The 16,505-nt window shown below is 44.0% G+C and overlaps 1 protein-coding gene across 4 annotated transcripts in view; it reads right to left on the bottom strand.

Annotated features, from left to right (window-relative positions):
• Positions 1 to 554: 554 nt before the first annotated feature.
• Positions 555 to 16,505, bottom strand: part of LOC112215274 (transcription factor E3-like) — a 20,175-nt gene continuing 4,224 nt past the window's right edge. Inside the window, exons 3-8 of one of the 4 annotated variants that reach the window (XM_042299832.1) lie at positions 15,180 to 15,275; positions 8,830 to 8,953; positions 3,631 to 3,687; positions 3,433 to 3,508; positions 2,757 to 2,925; positions 555 to 1,483 (exon numbers count right to left, since the gene is read on the bottom strand). In XM_042299832.1, the coding sequence (XP_042155766.1) occupies positions 1,040 to 1,483; positions 2,757 to 2,925; positions 3,433 to 3,508; positions 3,631 to 3,687; positions 8,830 to 8,953; positions 15,180 to 15,275 (966 nt within the window). In that variant the 3' untranslated portion in view covers positions 555 to 1,039. The remainder of the gene's footprint in view (positions 1,484 to 2,756; positions 2,926 to 3,432; positions 3,509 to 3,630; positions 3,688 to 8,829; positions 8,954 to 15,179; positions 15,276 to 16,505) is intronic. The other 3 variants (XM_042299834.1, XM_042299833.1, XM_042299835.1) reach the window with 3 other exon arrangements.

Here is a 16,505-nt window from a genome sequence, read left to right as displayed (position 1 = left end):
TTTCTTTCTCTCTCTCGGAGGACCTGAGCCCTAGGACCATGCCCCAGGACTACCTGACATGATGACTTGTTGCTGTCCACAGTCCACCTGGCCGTGCTGCTGCTCCAGTTTCAACTGTTCTGCCTTATTATTATTCGAACATGCTGATCATTTATGAACATTTGAACATCTTGGCCATGTTCTGTTATAATCTCCACCCGGCACAGCCAGAAGAGGACTGGCCACCCCACATATGCTCTCTCTAATTCTCTCTTTCGTTCTCTCTCTCGGAGGACCTGAGCCCTAGGACCATGCCCCAGGACTACCTGACATGATGACTCCTTGCTGTCCCCAGTCCATCTGACCGTGCTGCTGCTCCAGTTTCAACTGTTCTGCCTTATTATTATATGACCATGCTGGTCATTTATGAACATTTGAACATCTTGGCCATGTTCTGTTATAATCTGCACCTGGCACAGCCAGAAGAGGACTGGCCACCCCACATAGCCTGGTTCCTCTCTAGGTTTCTTCCTAGGTTTTGGCCTTTCTAGGGAGTTTTTCCTAGCCACCGTGCTTCTACACCTGCATTGCTTGCTGTTTGGGGTTTTAGGCTGGGTTTCTGTACAGCACTTTGAGATATCAGCTGATGTACGAAGGTCTATATAAATAAATTTGATTTGATTTGAGCCAGGGTCTAGGAGCCAGGGTCTAGGAGCTAGGGTCTATGAGCTAGGGTCTAGGAGCTAGGGTTTAGGAGCCAGGGTCTAGGGAAGGGTCTCCCAAACTCGGTCCTCAGGATCCTAAAGGAAGCACGTTTTGGTTTTTGACCTGGCACTACACAGTAGAATGAAATACTAATTTAACCATAACGCTTTGATCATTTGAATCAGTGTAGTGTTAGGGCACAAACCAAAACGTGCACCCCATTGGGATCCCGAGGACAGAGTTTGGGAAATGCTGGTCTAGTGGTTGGTTTTGGACTCAGCCCAGTCACAAGTCCTCCTCCATGCTGAAGCTGCTCCTGCCTAGCAGTGTAAGGGGTAGGGTCCTTTAACTCAAGTCACAAGTCCTCCTCCATGCTGAAGCTGCTCCTGCGGCTGGAGGTCTTGGAAACTCCTGGGGAGATGGAGGAGAGCAGGGGCTCTCGCGCCCACACCGGGGACATCCCTATCCCCCCATGGTCCATCAAGATGTCCCCAAGACCCATGTCCGGTAGCAGGGAGGAGTGGAAGGCTGCGGCAGATGGGTCGTCCAGCTCAGAGAAGCCCAGAGGAGAAGCCATGTTCATCAGGCCAACCGGTGAGGCCGAGGGGGGTGGAGACAGAAAGGAGGGGGAGGTGGCCTGAAGGCCTGGGCCACCACTCAGGGAGAGGAGGGTCTTGGAGAGGGCGTCGCCCGTGCTGGGGTCCAGGGATTGTGATAGGCTGAGGTGTGAGGAGGAGGAGCCCTGGGAGGAGGAGGCGGGGGTGGAGAGGCCGTGGAGGCAGGCCTGCATCTCTAGCTCCTGTAGAGAGATACAACAACGGTCGACACTTCAGTTTAGTTCATGAGACCATTTTTAAAACAATTTGCTTCATGCCTAAGAACAGCCCTTACTGTAGCTGTGCATTACTCATGATAATGCATAGATTCTCATGCCTTAATGCTTAATTAATGTACAGTAGAAATAGTAGAGGCCCTAGCACACTGCCCTGGGGGACGCCACAGATTATTGATTTCGCCTGAGGCAATTTACTTCTAGCACTTCCAAAGAAAGAAGATCATTCCAACATCACACGTAAGTAACTACCAGCCTTCCTTGTAGCATACTGATTGACTACCAGCCTTCCTTGCAGCATACTGATTGACTACCAGCCTTCCTTGCAGCATACTGATTGACTACCAGCCTTCCTTGCAGCATACTGATTGACTACCAGCCTTCCTTGCAGCATACTGATTGACTACCAGCCTTCCTTGTAGCATACTGAATGACTACCAGCCTTCCTTCTAGGATACTGATTGACTACCAGCCTTCCATACTGATTGACGGCATACTGATTGCCTACCAGCCTTCCTTTCGGCATACTGATTGCCTACCAGCCTTCCTTGCAGCATACTGATTGACAACCAGCCTTCCTTGCAGCATACTGATTGACTACCAGCCTTCCTTTCGGCATACTGATTGACTACCAGCCTTCCTTGTAGCATACTGAATGACTACCAGCCTTCCTTCTAGGATACTGATTGACTACCAGCCTTCCTTGCAGCATACTGATTGACTACCAGCCTTCCTTTCGGCATACTGATTGCCTACCAGCCTTCCTTTCGGCATACTGATTGCCTACCAGCCTTCCTTGCAGCATACTGATTGACAACCAGCCTTCCTTGCAGCATACTGATTGACTACCAGCCTTCCTTTCAGGAAACTGATTGACTACCAGCCTTCCTTGTAGCATACTGATTGACTACCAGCCTTCTTTGTAGCATACTGATTGACTACCAGCCTTCCTTGTAGCATACTGATTGACTACCAGCCTTCCTTGCAGCATACTGATTGACTACCAGCCTTCCTTGCAGCATACTGATTGACTACCAGCCTTCCTTGTAGCATACTGATTGACTACCAGCCTTCCTTGCAGCATACTGATTGACTACCAGCCTTCCTTGTAGCATACTGATTGACTACCAGCCTTCCTTGCAGCATACTGATTGACTACCAGCCTTCCTTGCAGCATACTGATTGACTACCAGCCTTCCTTGCAGCATACTGATAGCCTGTTTGACTTTATTGTCCTAACCTGTATACGTAGCAGTAGGCTGCGGTTGCTGTGCTCCAGTTTCCTCTGTCTGGTCTCCACCTCCTTGGCTCTCTGCTGCTCCTTCTGCAGCCTCCTAATGTAGTCCACAGACGCCTTCAGGATGGTGCCCTTGTTCCAACGCGTCTCCCTGTCTCCGTAGCAGGGGGGTCAGTGAGGAGAAAGGAACAGCGGCAAGATTAGATACTATGTTGTAGCAGGGGGGTCAGTGAGGAGAAAGGAACAGCGGCATGATTAGATACTATGTTGTAGCAGGGGGATCAGTGAGGAGAAAGGAACAGCGGCATGATTAGATACTATGTTGTGCAGGGGGTCAGGAGGAGAAAGGAACAGCGGCATGATTAGATACTATGTTGTAGCAGGGGGGATCAGTGAGGAGAAAGGAACAGCGGCATGATTAGATACTATGTTGTAGCAGGGGGATAGCAGGGGGAAAGGAACAGCGGCATGATTAGATACTATGTGAGGGGGGAAAGGAAAGGAACAGCGGCATGAAGGGTTAGGGTTCATTTCTGTCCATAGGAACTCACGGGTCACTAGATTTGGGTTAGGGAAACTAAGGGTTCGGGTTCATTTCTGTCCATAGGAACTCACGGGTCACTAGATTTGGGTTAGGGTAACTAAGGGTTCGGGTTCATTTCTGTCCATAGGAACTCACGGGTCACTAGATTTGGGGATGAGAGCTCCCAGTTCCTTGATGCGATCGTTGATGTTGAACCTCCTCCGTCTCTCAACTAGGAGAAGAACCGTAACATGTCATCATCATCAGCCAAGGTGCTGTTAAAAATGTTAGACGTAATAAGATACATTTAACATACAGGTGCCCATTGGCAGTAAAGTATTAGTCTATACTCACTCTGGTTATGATTGTCCTTTTTCTGTCGCTCCTTCATCATAGCTTTAGCCTCCACCACTAGAAGACACATTTAATATTGGAAGTTAATGATGAAGACATCTTGAAGCATAAAATACAAAGAGAAATTAAAAAATTACAAAATTCATTTATGCATGTTTAGAATGTTTAAAATAACAAAAACATGCAAGTCATATACAGTGCCTTGCGAAAGTATTCGGCTCCCTTGAACTTTGCGACCTTTTGCCACATTTCAGGCTTCAAACATAAAGATATAAAACTGTATTTTTTTGTGAAGAATGAACAACAAGTGGGACACAATCATGAAGTGGAACGACATTTATTGGATATTTCAAACTTTTTTAACAAATCAAAAACTGAAAAATTGGGCGTGCAAAATTATTCAGCCCCTTTACTTTCAGTGCAGCAAACTCTCTCCAGAAGTTCAGTGAGGATCTCTGAATGATCCAATGTTGACCTAAATGACAGCATCAAAGCTGGGACCGAGAGACTGAAAAACAGCTTCTATCTCAAGGCCATCAGACTGTTAAACAGCCACCACTAACATTGAGTGGCTGCTGCCAACACACTGACACTGACACTGACTCAACTCCAGCCACTTTAATAATGGGAATTGATTGGAAATGATGTAAAATATATCACTAGCCACTTTAAACAATGCTACCTAATATAATGTTTACATACCCTACATTATTCATCTCATATGTATACGTATATACTGTACTCTATATCATCTACTGCATCCTTATGTAATACATGTATCACTAGCCACTTTAACTATGCCACTTTGTTTACATACTCATCTCATATGTATATACTGCACTCGATACCATCTACTGTATCTTGCCTATGCTGCTCTGTACCATCACTCATTCATATATCTTTATGTACATATTCTTTATCCCCTTACACTGTGTATAAGACAGTAGTTTTGGAATTGTTAGTTAGATTACTCGTTGGTTATTACTGCATTGTCGGAACTAGAAGCACAAGCATTTCGCTACACTCGCATTAACATCTGCTAACCATGTGTATGTGACAAATAAAATTAGATTTGATTTATTCAGCTTCTATACACTGCAACCGGAAAATTATTCAGACCCTTTGACGTTTTGTTGTCCATTCATTCATTCTTGAGATATTTAATCTTTCTTTGACGATTTAAATATGTATCTTCCTTAAATTTCATTTAATTCTCAAGATATTTATATAATACATTTATTATTGAGATACAGTATCTATCTTGCTTTTAAGATAATACTTGATCTAATTCTCAATATGTTGATATTGCTTTAGTATTTAATAAATGAATTCCAGATGGAACCGATTGGGCTGAGTCATCACTGAACTGAGATGATTGAACTGATAATGTGCTAATGAACTGATAATGTGATAATGGAAAGTATTCAGACCCCTTGACTTATTCCACATTTTGGTACGTTACAGCCGTATTCTAAAAATGTATTAAATAGTTTTTTTCCCGCCCTCATCTATCTACACACAATACCCCATAATGACAAAGCAAAAACAGGTTTTTAGAATGTAAAAAAATATCACATTTACATAAGTATTCAGACCCTTTACTCAGTACTTTGTTGAAGCACCTTTGGCAGCGATTACAGCCTCATGTCTTCTTGGGTATGTTGCTAGAAGCTTGGCACACCTGTATTTGGGGAGTTTCTCCCATTCTTCTCTACAGCTCTGTCAGGTTGGATGGGGAGCGTCGCTGCACAGCTATTTTCAGGTCCCTCCAGAGATGTTCGATCGGATTCAAGTCCAGGCTCTGGCTGGGACACTCAAGGACATTTAGAGACTTGTCCCGAAGCCACTCCTGCATTGTCTTGGCTGTGTGCTTAGGGTCGTTGTCCTGTTAGAAGGTGAACCTTCGTCCCAGCCTGAGGTCCTGAGCAGGTTTTCATCAAGGATTTCTCTGTACTTTGCTCCGTTCATCTTTTCCTCGATCCTGACTAGTCTCCCAGTCCCTGCCGCTGAAAAACATCCCCACAGCATGATGCTGCCACCGCCATGCTTCACCATAGGGATGGTGCCAGGTTTCTAGGAAGAGTCTTGGTGGTTCCAAACTTCTTCCATTAGAGAATGATGAGGCCACTGTATTCTTGGGGACCTTCAATGCTGCAGAAATATTTTGGCACCCTTCCCCAGATCTGTGCCTCAACACAATCCTGTCTTGGAACTCTACGGACAATTCCTTCGACCTCATGGCTTGGTTTTTATGGCTTGGCTTTTTATAGGCTTGGCTTATATAGACAGGTGTGTGCCTTTCCAAATCATGTCCAATCAATTGAATTTACCACAGGGGGACTCCAATCAAGTTGTAGAAACATCTCAAAGATGATCAATGGAAAAAGGATGCACCTGAGCTCAATTTCTAGTCTCATAGCAAAAGGTCTGAATACTTCTGTAAATACTGTATTCGTTTTTATTTTTAATACATTTGCAATCATTTCTAAAAAACGTTTTTCATTTTCTCATTACGTGAAAAAGCTTTTTACCACCTGAGGAACAATGCCAAGGTTTCTCTCTCAGGCTGATACAGAGAGACTCATCCATGCTTTTATTACAAGCAGGCTTGACTACTGTAATGCTCTCCTGTCTGGTCTACCCAAGAAAGCCATTGGTCAACTGCATAGCATACAGAATGCTGCATCACGGGTACTGACCCAAGACCAGACAGAGAGCACACGTCACACTGGTGTTAAGTTATCTGTACTGCCTTGCCTGCCTGTGAGTTTTAGCATTCATTTGAAAGATTCTTCTATTGGTTTTTAAATCGATTGTGCACCCCAACACATGTCAGACATGCTTTAAGTTATGTACCCAGTAGGTCCCTCAGGTCCTCTGGCCTTTTAACTCTCCCAAAGCCTAGGACCAAGAGGCATGGAGAGGCAGCCTTTTAACTATCCCAAAGCCTAGGACCAGGAGGCATGGAGAGACAGCCTTTTAACTATCCCAAAGCCTAGGACCAGGAGGCATGGAGAGACAGCCTTTTAACTATCCCAAAGCCTAGGACCAGGAGGCATGGAGAGACAGCCTTTTAACTATCCCAAAGCCTAGGACCAGGAGGCATGGAGAGACAGCCTTTTAACTATCCCAAAGCCTAGGACCAGGAGGCATGGAGAGGCAGCCTTTTAACTATCCCAAAGCCTAGGACCAGGAGGCATGGAGAGACAGCCTTTAGTTACTATTACCCCAGTCTGTAGTTACTATTACCCCAGCCTTTAGTTACTATTACCCCAGTCTTTAGTTACTATTACCCCAGTCTTTAGTTACTATTACCCCAGTCTTTAGTTACTATTACCCCAGCCTTTAGTTACTATGCCCCCAGACTCTGGAATAGCCTGCCAGAGAACCTGTGGGGGACCAAGAGGCATGGAGAGACAGTCTCTAGTTACTATTACCCCAGCCTTTAGTTACTATTACCCCAGCCTTTAGTTACTATTACCCCAGCCTTTAGTTACTATTACCCCAGCCTTTAGTTACTATTACCCCAGCCTTTAGTTACTATTACCCCAGCCTTTAGTTACTATTACCCCAGCCTTTAGTTACTATTACCCCAGCCTTTAGTTACTATGACCCCAGCCTTTAGTTACTATGACCCCAGCCTTTAGTTACTATGACCCCAGCCTTTAGTTACTATGCCCCCAGACTCTGGAACAGCCAGCCAGAGAACCTGAGGGGGCTGAAACTGTGGACATATTTAAAAGAGATCTTAAAAACACACCTTTTTAACTTTCCTTTTCCTTTTTTATCCTCTTGTGTTTATTGTGTCGTAAATATTTCATTTTTTATTTTCATTGTTTTTATTTAGATTTTTTTTCTTGTAGAGCACATTGTCTGAAAGCATTCCATGTCTGAAATGTGCTGTATAAATAAAGCTTGATTTGCTGTTATGGAAAGAGCAGGTGTTCGTTCCTATTGTTTCGTACACTCAGTCTATATTACCAGAGATGAACTAAGAAGAGGGAATGACTGAGCGGAAGGCTGAGGCAGAGCTTTATGTTGAGAAACATGACTATGGCTCTAAGGCTGAGGCAGAGGTTTATATTGAGAAACATGACTATGGCTCTAAGGCTGAGGCAGAGCTTTATGTTGAGAAACATGACTATGGCTCTAAGGCTGAGGCAGAGCTTTATGTTGAGAAACATGACTATGGCTCTAAGGCTGAGGCAGAGCTTTATGTTGAGAAACATGACTATGGCTCTAAGGCTGAGGCAGAGCTTTATGTTGAGAAACATGACTATGGCTCTAAGGCTGAGGCAGAGCTTTATGTTGAGAAACATGACTATGGCTCTAAGGCTGAGGCTGAGGCAGAGGTTTATGTTGAGAAACATGACTATGGCTCTAAGGCTGAGGCAGAGGTTTATGTTAAGAAACATGACTATGGCTCTAAGGCTGAGGCAGAGGTTTATGTTGAGAAACATGACTATGGCTCTAAGGCTGAGGCAGAGGTTTATGTTGAGAAACATGACTATGGCTCTAAGGCTGAGGCAGAGCTTTATGTTGAGAAACATGACTATGGCTCTAAGGCTGAGGCAGAGGTTTATATTGAGAAACATGACTATGGCTCTAAGGCTGAGGCAGAGGTTTATGTTGAGAAACATGACTATGGCTCTAAGGCTGAGGCAGAGGTTTATGTTGAGAAACATGACTATGGCTCTAAGGCTGAGGCAGAGGTTTATATTGAGAAACATATGGACGAGGACTGATAGTTCTAGTTGTGACTGACTGACTGGACAGGGGAAGTCTGGGTGAGCAATGCTGAGTAAGAACTTTAAAAAGAGAGAAAAATAGAGAGAGAGAATGAGAGCGAGAGAGCAAGATGGGGGAGGGAGAGAGATACAGAAAGACAGAAACAGAGCGAGAGACCGAGTAAGAGAGATAGACAGAGTAAGAGAGAGAGACAGAGTAAGAGAGAGAGACAGAGTAAGAGAGCGACAGAGACAGAAAGAGAGTAAGAGAGACAGAGTAAGAGAGAGAGAGACAGCGTAAGAGAGCGACAGGCAGAAAGTTGAGAGACAGGGCGAAATAGAGAGATAGAGAGACAGTTCAGAAACAGCTAGGGATTGAGTGTGATTTAGAGACCAGGCAGACAAGAGAAAGATAGAGATATGAGCGAGAGGGGGTACTGAAGGATAAAGGTGACAGAGAGGAATTATTTACCGGTACCAGTTAACTCAGTCTTGATGGTGTGCAGGTCAGCAGGACAGGAGTTGGAGACGGTGATGGTAGGAGCAGCCATCCCTCCACTGCTGAACACATCCAGCATGTTCACTGACACTGGTAGCTGCATACACAACAACAACAACAACAACACTCATAAGGTGTAAACAACAACAACACTCATAAGGTGTAAACAACAACAACACTCATAAGGTGTAAACAACAACAACTCATAAGGTGTAAACAACAACAACAACACTCATAAGGTGTTAACAACAACACTCATAAGGTGTAAACAACAACACTCATAAGGTGTAAACAACAACAACAACTCATAAGGTGTAAACAACAACAACAACACTCATAAGGTGTTAACAACAACACTCATAAGGTGTAAACAACAACAACAACTCATAAGGTGTAAACAACAACAACAACACTCATAAGGTGTTAACAACAACAAGGATACAACAGCTTTTCGAGGTCATCAACAACTTCCCAAATGTACTACTTGGTCTACTTCCTCCCTCATCCAAGCAGAAGGCTTCAGCAGTAACAACAGAATGTGCTTTGATGTCAGAAGTCTCGGAGTCTCAACATATTAAAACATAACTCCAGTGATAACTTCCCTGGAACGTTGATCATGTGAATTCCAGATTCCGTCTAATGTCTACATATCAGACGAGGTTCGGGTTGCAAAATTCTGGTATCTTTCCTCAAATTCCCCTGGTTCTGCAGAAATCCTGGTTGGAAAATAGATTCCTGGACTCAGGAGAGAATACAGAGGAAATCTGGAAACATCCAACCAGGATTTCTGGGAGAAAATAAAAAACAGAATTTTTGGGGAAAGTTACTGGTCTTTTTTTGCAACCCTAGCCAAGGTAAAACACGGTAATGACCTCTCACCTCTCTCTCTCTGCCCAGTGGACAGGCTTCAACCTCTAATCAAATAGATATTCTACATTATATCCATCCAAAACAGCACAACCAGAAAGCAACCACTGACCGGTATAAATCACTAAATGTACAAACAAAATAACAGTACATCTGAAAAGACAGAAGGAAAAACTAAAAACTCAACTCTCAATGTGAACAATACTTTGGGAGTCATAGAAAAAACACAGAACTCCATGGATGGACATGACACAAATCTTTAAATATACCTATGTCCCTTTAAAACTCCTTCCTCTTTGCCCATTGTCCCCACGGTGGCCATGCTTACAGACTATTAACATACCATAGAAAAAAACATTCAAATAAATCAATGTAGAAAACATAGAAAGCCGGCATTTTAATAAATACTGTGTTTAATATATACTGTGTTTAATATATACTGTGTTTAATATATACTGTGTTTAATATATACTGTGTTTAATAGTTTAATAAATACTGTGTTTAATATATACTGTGTTTAATATATACTGTGTTTAATATATACTGTGTTTAATAGTTTAATAAATACTGTGTTTAATAAATACTGTGTTTAATAAATACTGTGTTTAATATATACTGTGTTTAATATATACTGTGCAGAGTGTGCTAACTGTTAAACAGGCACCGTGCAGAGTGTGCTAACTGTTAAACAGGCACCGTGCAGAGTGTGCTAACTGTTTAACAGGCACCGTGCAGTGTGCTAACAGTTAAACAGGCACCGTGCAGAGTGTGCTAACAGTTAAACAGGCACCGTGCAGAGTGTGCTAACAGTTAAACAGGCACCGTGCAGAGTGTACTAACAGTTTAACAGGCACCGTGCAGAGTGTGCTAACAGTTAAACAGGCACCGTGCAGAGTGTGCTAACAGTTAAACAGGCACCGTGCAGAGTGTACTAACAGTTTAACAGGCACCGTGCAGAGTGTGCTAACAGTTAAACAGGCACCGTGCAGAGTGTACTAACTGTTTAACAGGCACCGTGCAGAGTGTGCTAACTGTTTAACAGGCACCGTGCAGAGTGTGCTAACTGTTTAACAGGCACCGTGCAGAGTGTGCTAACTGTTTAACAGGCACCGTGCAGAGTGTGCTAACTGTTTAACAGGCACCGTGCAGTGTGCTAACAGTTAAACAGGCACCGTGCAGAGTGTGCTAACTGTTTAACAGGCACAGTGCCTGTCAATATGACCAACATTATTTACTATTCACAACAGGATCAACAGAATACAGTAATAACCACGTTGCTAGCATGTCTATATCTCAGTTTCATTAACAGAATACAGTAATAACCACGTTGTTAGCATGTCTATATCTCAGTTTCATTAACAGAATACAGTAATAACCACGTTGTTAGCATGTCTATATCTCAGTTTCATTAACAGAATACAGTAATAACCACGTTGTTAGCATGTCTATATCTCAGTTTCATTAACAGAATACAGTAATAACCACGTTGTTAGCATGTCTATATCTCAGTTTCATTAACAGAATACAGTAATAACCACGTTGTTAGCATGTCTATATCTCAGTTTCATTAACAGAATACAGTAATAACCACGTTGTTAGAATGTCTATATCTCAGTTTCATTAACAGAATACAGTAACAACCACGTTGCTAGCATGTCTATATCTCAGTTTCATTAACAGAATACAGTAATAACCACGTTGTTAGCATGTCTACATCTCAGTTTCAAGTTAAGATAGACCCTGTAGACAGCTACAATGTCAAAATCAATTCAGTGAGAATGTAAAACCTAAGCAAATCCAACAAAACTTTTTTTTTAAACTTCTTATCTCATCTAACTACAAACAAATTCCACAGAACAACAATAATTTAGTTTACCTCAATCATCTTGTTTATTTTGTTATCATCATGCTGCTGCTCCTGCAGAACAACCAGTATCCTCATCTTTCTCCTGCCGAACCAAACTGCTCTCACACTCAGCCGCTTCCCCTTTCTCTCAGAACAGGCGGTTGAGAAATGGGGAAACATGTTCAGGAGAGAAAAAACACCTCTCCTCTCTTTCTCTCCAGTTCACCGTTAGCTAACCTTTAGTCTTCTTAGTTGGCCAACTCTCTCCACATTCTTCACAGTTAAGCTATCAGCATTCTACACCCAGGCAGCCCTCCTCCCTATCCTCCTGCACCATGCTGACCCCACCCTACCCTGCTGTAACCCTGGCCTGCTCTGGCCCTGTTCTGGCTACTGTTAGCCATCTGTCACAAGTGTGTTTACTCTCACAGCCAGACTGGATTCCACTGTCTCGGAATAGACATTCAACTGCCCCCCCCAAAAAAAAAAAAAAATCAATGACGGACAAACAGAGATGCAGCTATCAAAGTGTTGATAAGCCAATAAGAGCGAGGGTCAACTTTCAGTGAAGAGAGAAGAGGATTCCATTATTAACTGCTTGCTGCGATAGCCATCTACAAGAAGGCTTACTATGTGTGTTTCACTTGAAGAAGTGGGCCAACAGATGATTCATTCATCTCCAGGAGTGAATGCATAGTCATATGTTGTTGGTATGATATTTTGCTACCTACCGTGTTGGCTAGCTGTAGACCAGAGTCCATCAACTTACAGAAGGCTACCTACCGTGTTGGCTAGCTGTAGTCCAGAGTCCATCAACTTACAGAAGGCTACCTACCGTGTTGGCTAGCTGTAGTCCAGAGTCCATCAACTTACAGAAGGCTACCTACCGTGTTGGCTAACTGTAGACCAGAGTCCATCAACTTACAGAAGGCTACCTACCGTGTTGGCTAGCTGTAGTCCAGAGTCCATCAACTTACAGAAGGCTACCTACCGTGTTGGCTAACTGTAGACCAGAGTCCATCAACTTACAGAAGGCTACCTACCGTGTTGGCTAACTGTAGACCAGAGTCCATCAACTTACAGAAGGCTACCTACCGTGTTGGCTAACTGTAGACCAGAGTCCATCAACTTACAGAAGGCTACCTACCGTGTTGGCTAGCTGTAGTCCAGAGTCCATCAACTTACAGAAGGCTACCTACCGTGTTGGCTAACTGTAGACCAGAGTCCATCAACTTACAGAAGGCTACCTACCGTGTTGGCTAGCTGTAGTCCAGAGTCCATCAACTTACAGAAGGCTACCTACCGTGTTGGCTAACTGTAGACCAGAGTCCATCAACTTACAGAAGGCTACCTACCGTGTTGGCTAACTGTAGACCAGAGTCCATCAACTTACAGAAGGCTACCTACCGTGTTGGCTAACTGTAGACCAGAGTCTATCAACTTACAGAAGGCTACCTACCGTGTTGGCTAACTGTAGACCAGAGTCTATCAACTTACAGAAGGCTACCTACCGTGTTGGCTAACTGTAGTCCAGAGTCCATCAACTTACAGAAGGCTACCTACCGTGTTGGCTAACTGTAGTCCAGAGTCCATCAACTTACAGAAGGCTACCTACCGTGTTGGCTAACTGTAGACCAGAGTCCATCAACTTACAGAAGGATACCTACCGTGTTGGCTAGCTGTAGTCCAGAGTCCATCAACTTACAGAAGGCTACCTACCGTGTTGGCTAGCTGTAGTCCAGAGTCCATCAACTTACAGAAGGCTACCTACCGTGTTGGCTAACTGTAGACCAGAGTCCATCAACTTACAGAAGGCTACCTACCGTGTTGGCTAGCTGTAGTCCAGAGTCCATCAACTTACAGAAGGATACCTACCGTGTTGGCTAACTGTAGACCAGAGTCCATCAACTTACAGAAGGCTACCTACCGTGTTGGCTAGCTGTAGACCAGAGTCCATCAACTTACAGAAGGCTACCTACCGTGTTGGCTAGCTGTAGTCCAGAGTCCATCAACTTACAGAAGGCTACCTACCGTGTTGGCTAGCTGTAGTCCAGAGTCCATCAACTTACAGAAGGCTACCTACCGTGTTGGCTAGCTGTAGTCCAGAGTCCATCAACTTACAGAAGGCTACCTACCGTGTTGGCTAGCTGTAGTCCAGAGTCCATCAACTTACAGAAGGCTACCTACCGTGTTGGCTAGCTGTAGTCCAGGGTCCATCAACTTACAGAAGGCTACCTACCGTGTTGGCTAGCTGTAGACCAGAGTCCATCAACTTACAGAAGGCTACCTACCGTGTTGGCTAACTGTAGACCAGAGTCCATCAACTTACAGAAGGCTACCTACCGTGTTGGCTAGCTGTAGTCCAGAGTCCATCAACTTACAGGCTACCTACCGTGTTGGCTACCTACCGTGTTGGCTAGCTGTAGACCAGAGTCCATCAACTTACAGAAGGCTACCTACCGTGTTGGCTAGCTGTAGTCCAGAGTCCATCAACTTACAGAAGGCTACCTACCGTGTTGGCTAGCTGTAGTCCAGAGTCCATCAACTTACAGAAGGCTACCTACCGTGTTGGCTAGCTGTAGTCCAGAGTCCATCAACTTACAGAAGGCTACCTACCGTGTTGGCTAGCTGTAGACCAGAGTCCATCAACTTACAGAAGGCTACCTACCGTGTTGGCTAGCTGTAGTCCAGAGTCGATCAACTTACAGAAGGCTACCTACCGTGTTGGCTAGCTGTAGACCAGAGTCCATCAACTTACAGAAGGCTACCTACCGTGTTGGCTAGCTGTAGACCAGAGTCCATCAACTTACAGAAGGCTACCTACCGTGTTGGCTAGCTGTAGTCCAGGGTCCATCAACTTACAGAAGGCTACCTACCGTGTTGGCTAGCTGTAGACCAGAGTCCATCAACTTACAGAAGGCTACCTACCGTGTTGGCTAGCTGTAGTCCAGGGTCCATCAACTTACAGAAGGCTACCTACCGTGTTGGCTAGCTGTAGTCCAGGGTCCATCAACTTACAGAAGGCTACCTACCGTGTTGGCTAGCTGTAGTCCAGAGTCCATCAACTTACAGAAGGCTACCTACCGTGTTGGCTAACTGTAGACCAGAGTCCATCAACTTACAGAAGGCTACCTACCGTGTTGGCTAACTGTAGACCAGAGTCCATCAACTTACAGAAGGCTACCTACCGTGTTGGCTAGCTGTGGCTAGAGTCCAGAGTCCATCAACTTACAGAAGGCTACCTACCGTGTTGGCTAGCTGTAGACCAGAGTCCATCAACTTACAGAAGGCTACCTACCGTGTTGGCTAGCTGTAGACCAGAGTCCATCAACTTACAGAAGGATACCTACCGTGTTGGCTAGCTGTAGTCCAGAGTCCATCAACTTACAGAAGGCTACCTACCGTGTTGGCTAGCTGTAGTCCAGAGTCCATCAACTTACAGAAGGCTACCTACCGTGTTGGCTAGCTGTAGTCCAGAGTCCATCAACTTACAGAAGGCTACCTACCGTGTTGGCTAGCTGTAGACCAGAGTCCATCAACTTACAGAAGGCTACCTACCGTGTTGGCTAACTGTAGACCAGAGTCCATCAACTTACAGAAGGCTACCTACCGTGTTGGCTAGCTGTAGTCCAGGGTCGATCAACTGAAAGAACTCATCGTTGAGACCGGATTCAAAACTGATGATGCCATCAATCACATCTTCCATCTGAAAGATAAACAGCGCAGGGGTCAGTTGTTGAAAGAAAAGCAATTTATTTGTCCATTAAAATCACATCAAATTGATCAAAAATACAGTGTAGACATTGTTAATGTTGTAAATGACTATTGTAGCTGGATTTTTTTTAATGGAATATCTACATAGGCGTACACAGGCCCATTATCAGCTACCATCACTCCTGTGTTCTAATGGCACATTGTGTTAGTTAATCCAAGTTGATCATTTTAAAAGGCTAATTGATCATTAGAAAACCCTTTTGCAATTAAAATGTCCAGAAACAAAAAGCTTTCTTCTGAAACTCGTCAGTCTGTTCTTGTTCTGAGAAATGAAGGCTATTCCATGTGAGAAATTGCCAAGAAACTGAAGATCTCGTACAACGCTGCATACTACTCCCTTCACAAAACAGGGCAAACTGGCTCTAACCAGAATAGAAAGAGGAGTGAGAGGCCCCGGTGCACAACTGAGCAAGAGGACAAGTACATTAGAGTGTCTAGTTTGAAAAACAGACGTCTCACAAGTCCTCAACTGGCAGCTTCATTAAATAGTACCCGCAAAACACCAGTCTCAATGTCAACAGTGAAGAGGTTACTCCAGGATGCTGGCCTTCCCCATGGTCTCCCTGATACCTGGTCTCCCTGATAACTGGTCTCCCTGATAACTGGTCTCCCCAGCACCTTGGGTCAGACATACAGCCAGACTGAGATCGCGTGTTAGACCGGTTTAGTCAGGGTGAGAAAGGGTGAGTCATACATAGAAAACCTCTAACTAACCTAACCTCTAACTAACCTAACCTAACCTCTAACTAACCTAACCTAACCTCTAACTAACCTAACCTAACCTCTAACTAAACTAACCTAACCTCTAACTAATCTAACCTAACTAATCTAACCTAACCTTTAACTAACCTAACCTTTAACTAACCTAACCTAACCTTTAACTAACCTAACCTAACCTTTAACTAACCTAACCTAACCTAACCTAACCTTTAACTAACCTAACCGTTAACTAACCTAACCTTTAACTAACCTAACCTAACCTTTAACTAACCTAACCTAACATTTAACTAACCTAACCTCTAACTAAACTAACCTAACCTCTAACTAACCTAACCTCTAACTAAACTAACCTAACCTCTAACTAAACTAACCTAACCTCAAACTTCAAAATAGTACTAACCTAACAGTCTCAATAACTAAACTTAAGGATGCTGGCCTTCCC

Source organism: Oncorhynchus tshawytscha, linkage group LG16 (genome assembly GCF_018296145.1).
Source record: "Oncorhynchus tshawytscha isolate Ot180627B linkage group LG16, Otsh_v2.0, whole genome shotgun sequence".
Taxonomy (NCBI): domain Eukaryota; kingdom Metazoa; phylum Chordata; class Actinopteri; order Salmoniformes; family Salmonidae; genus Oncorhynchus; species Oncorhynchus tshawytscha.
This window is presented reverse-complemented; position numbering and strand designations above follow the sequence as displayed.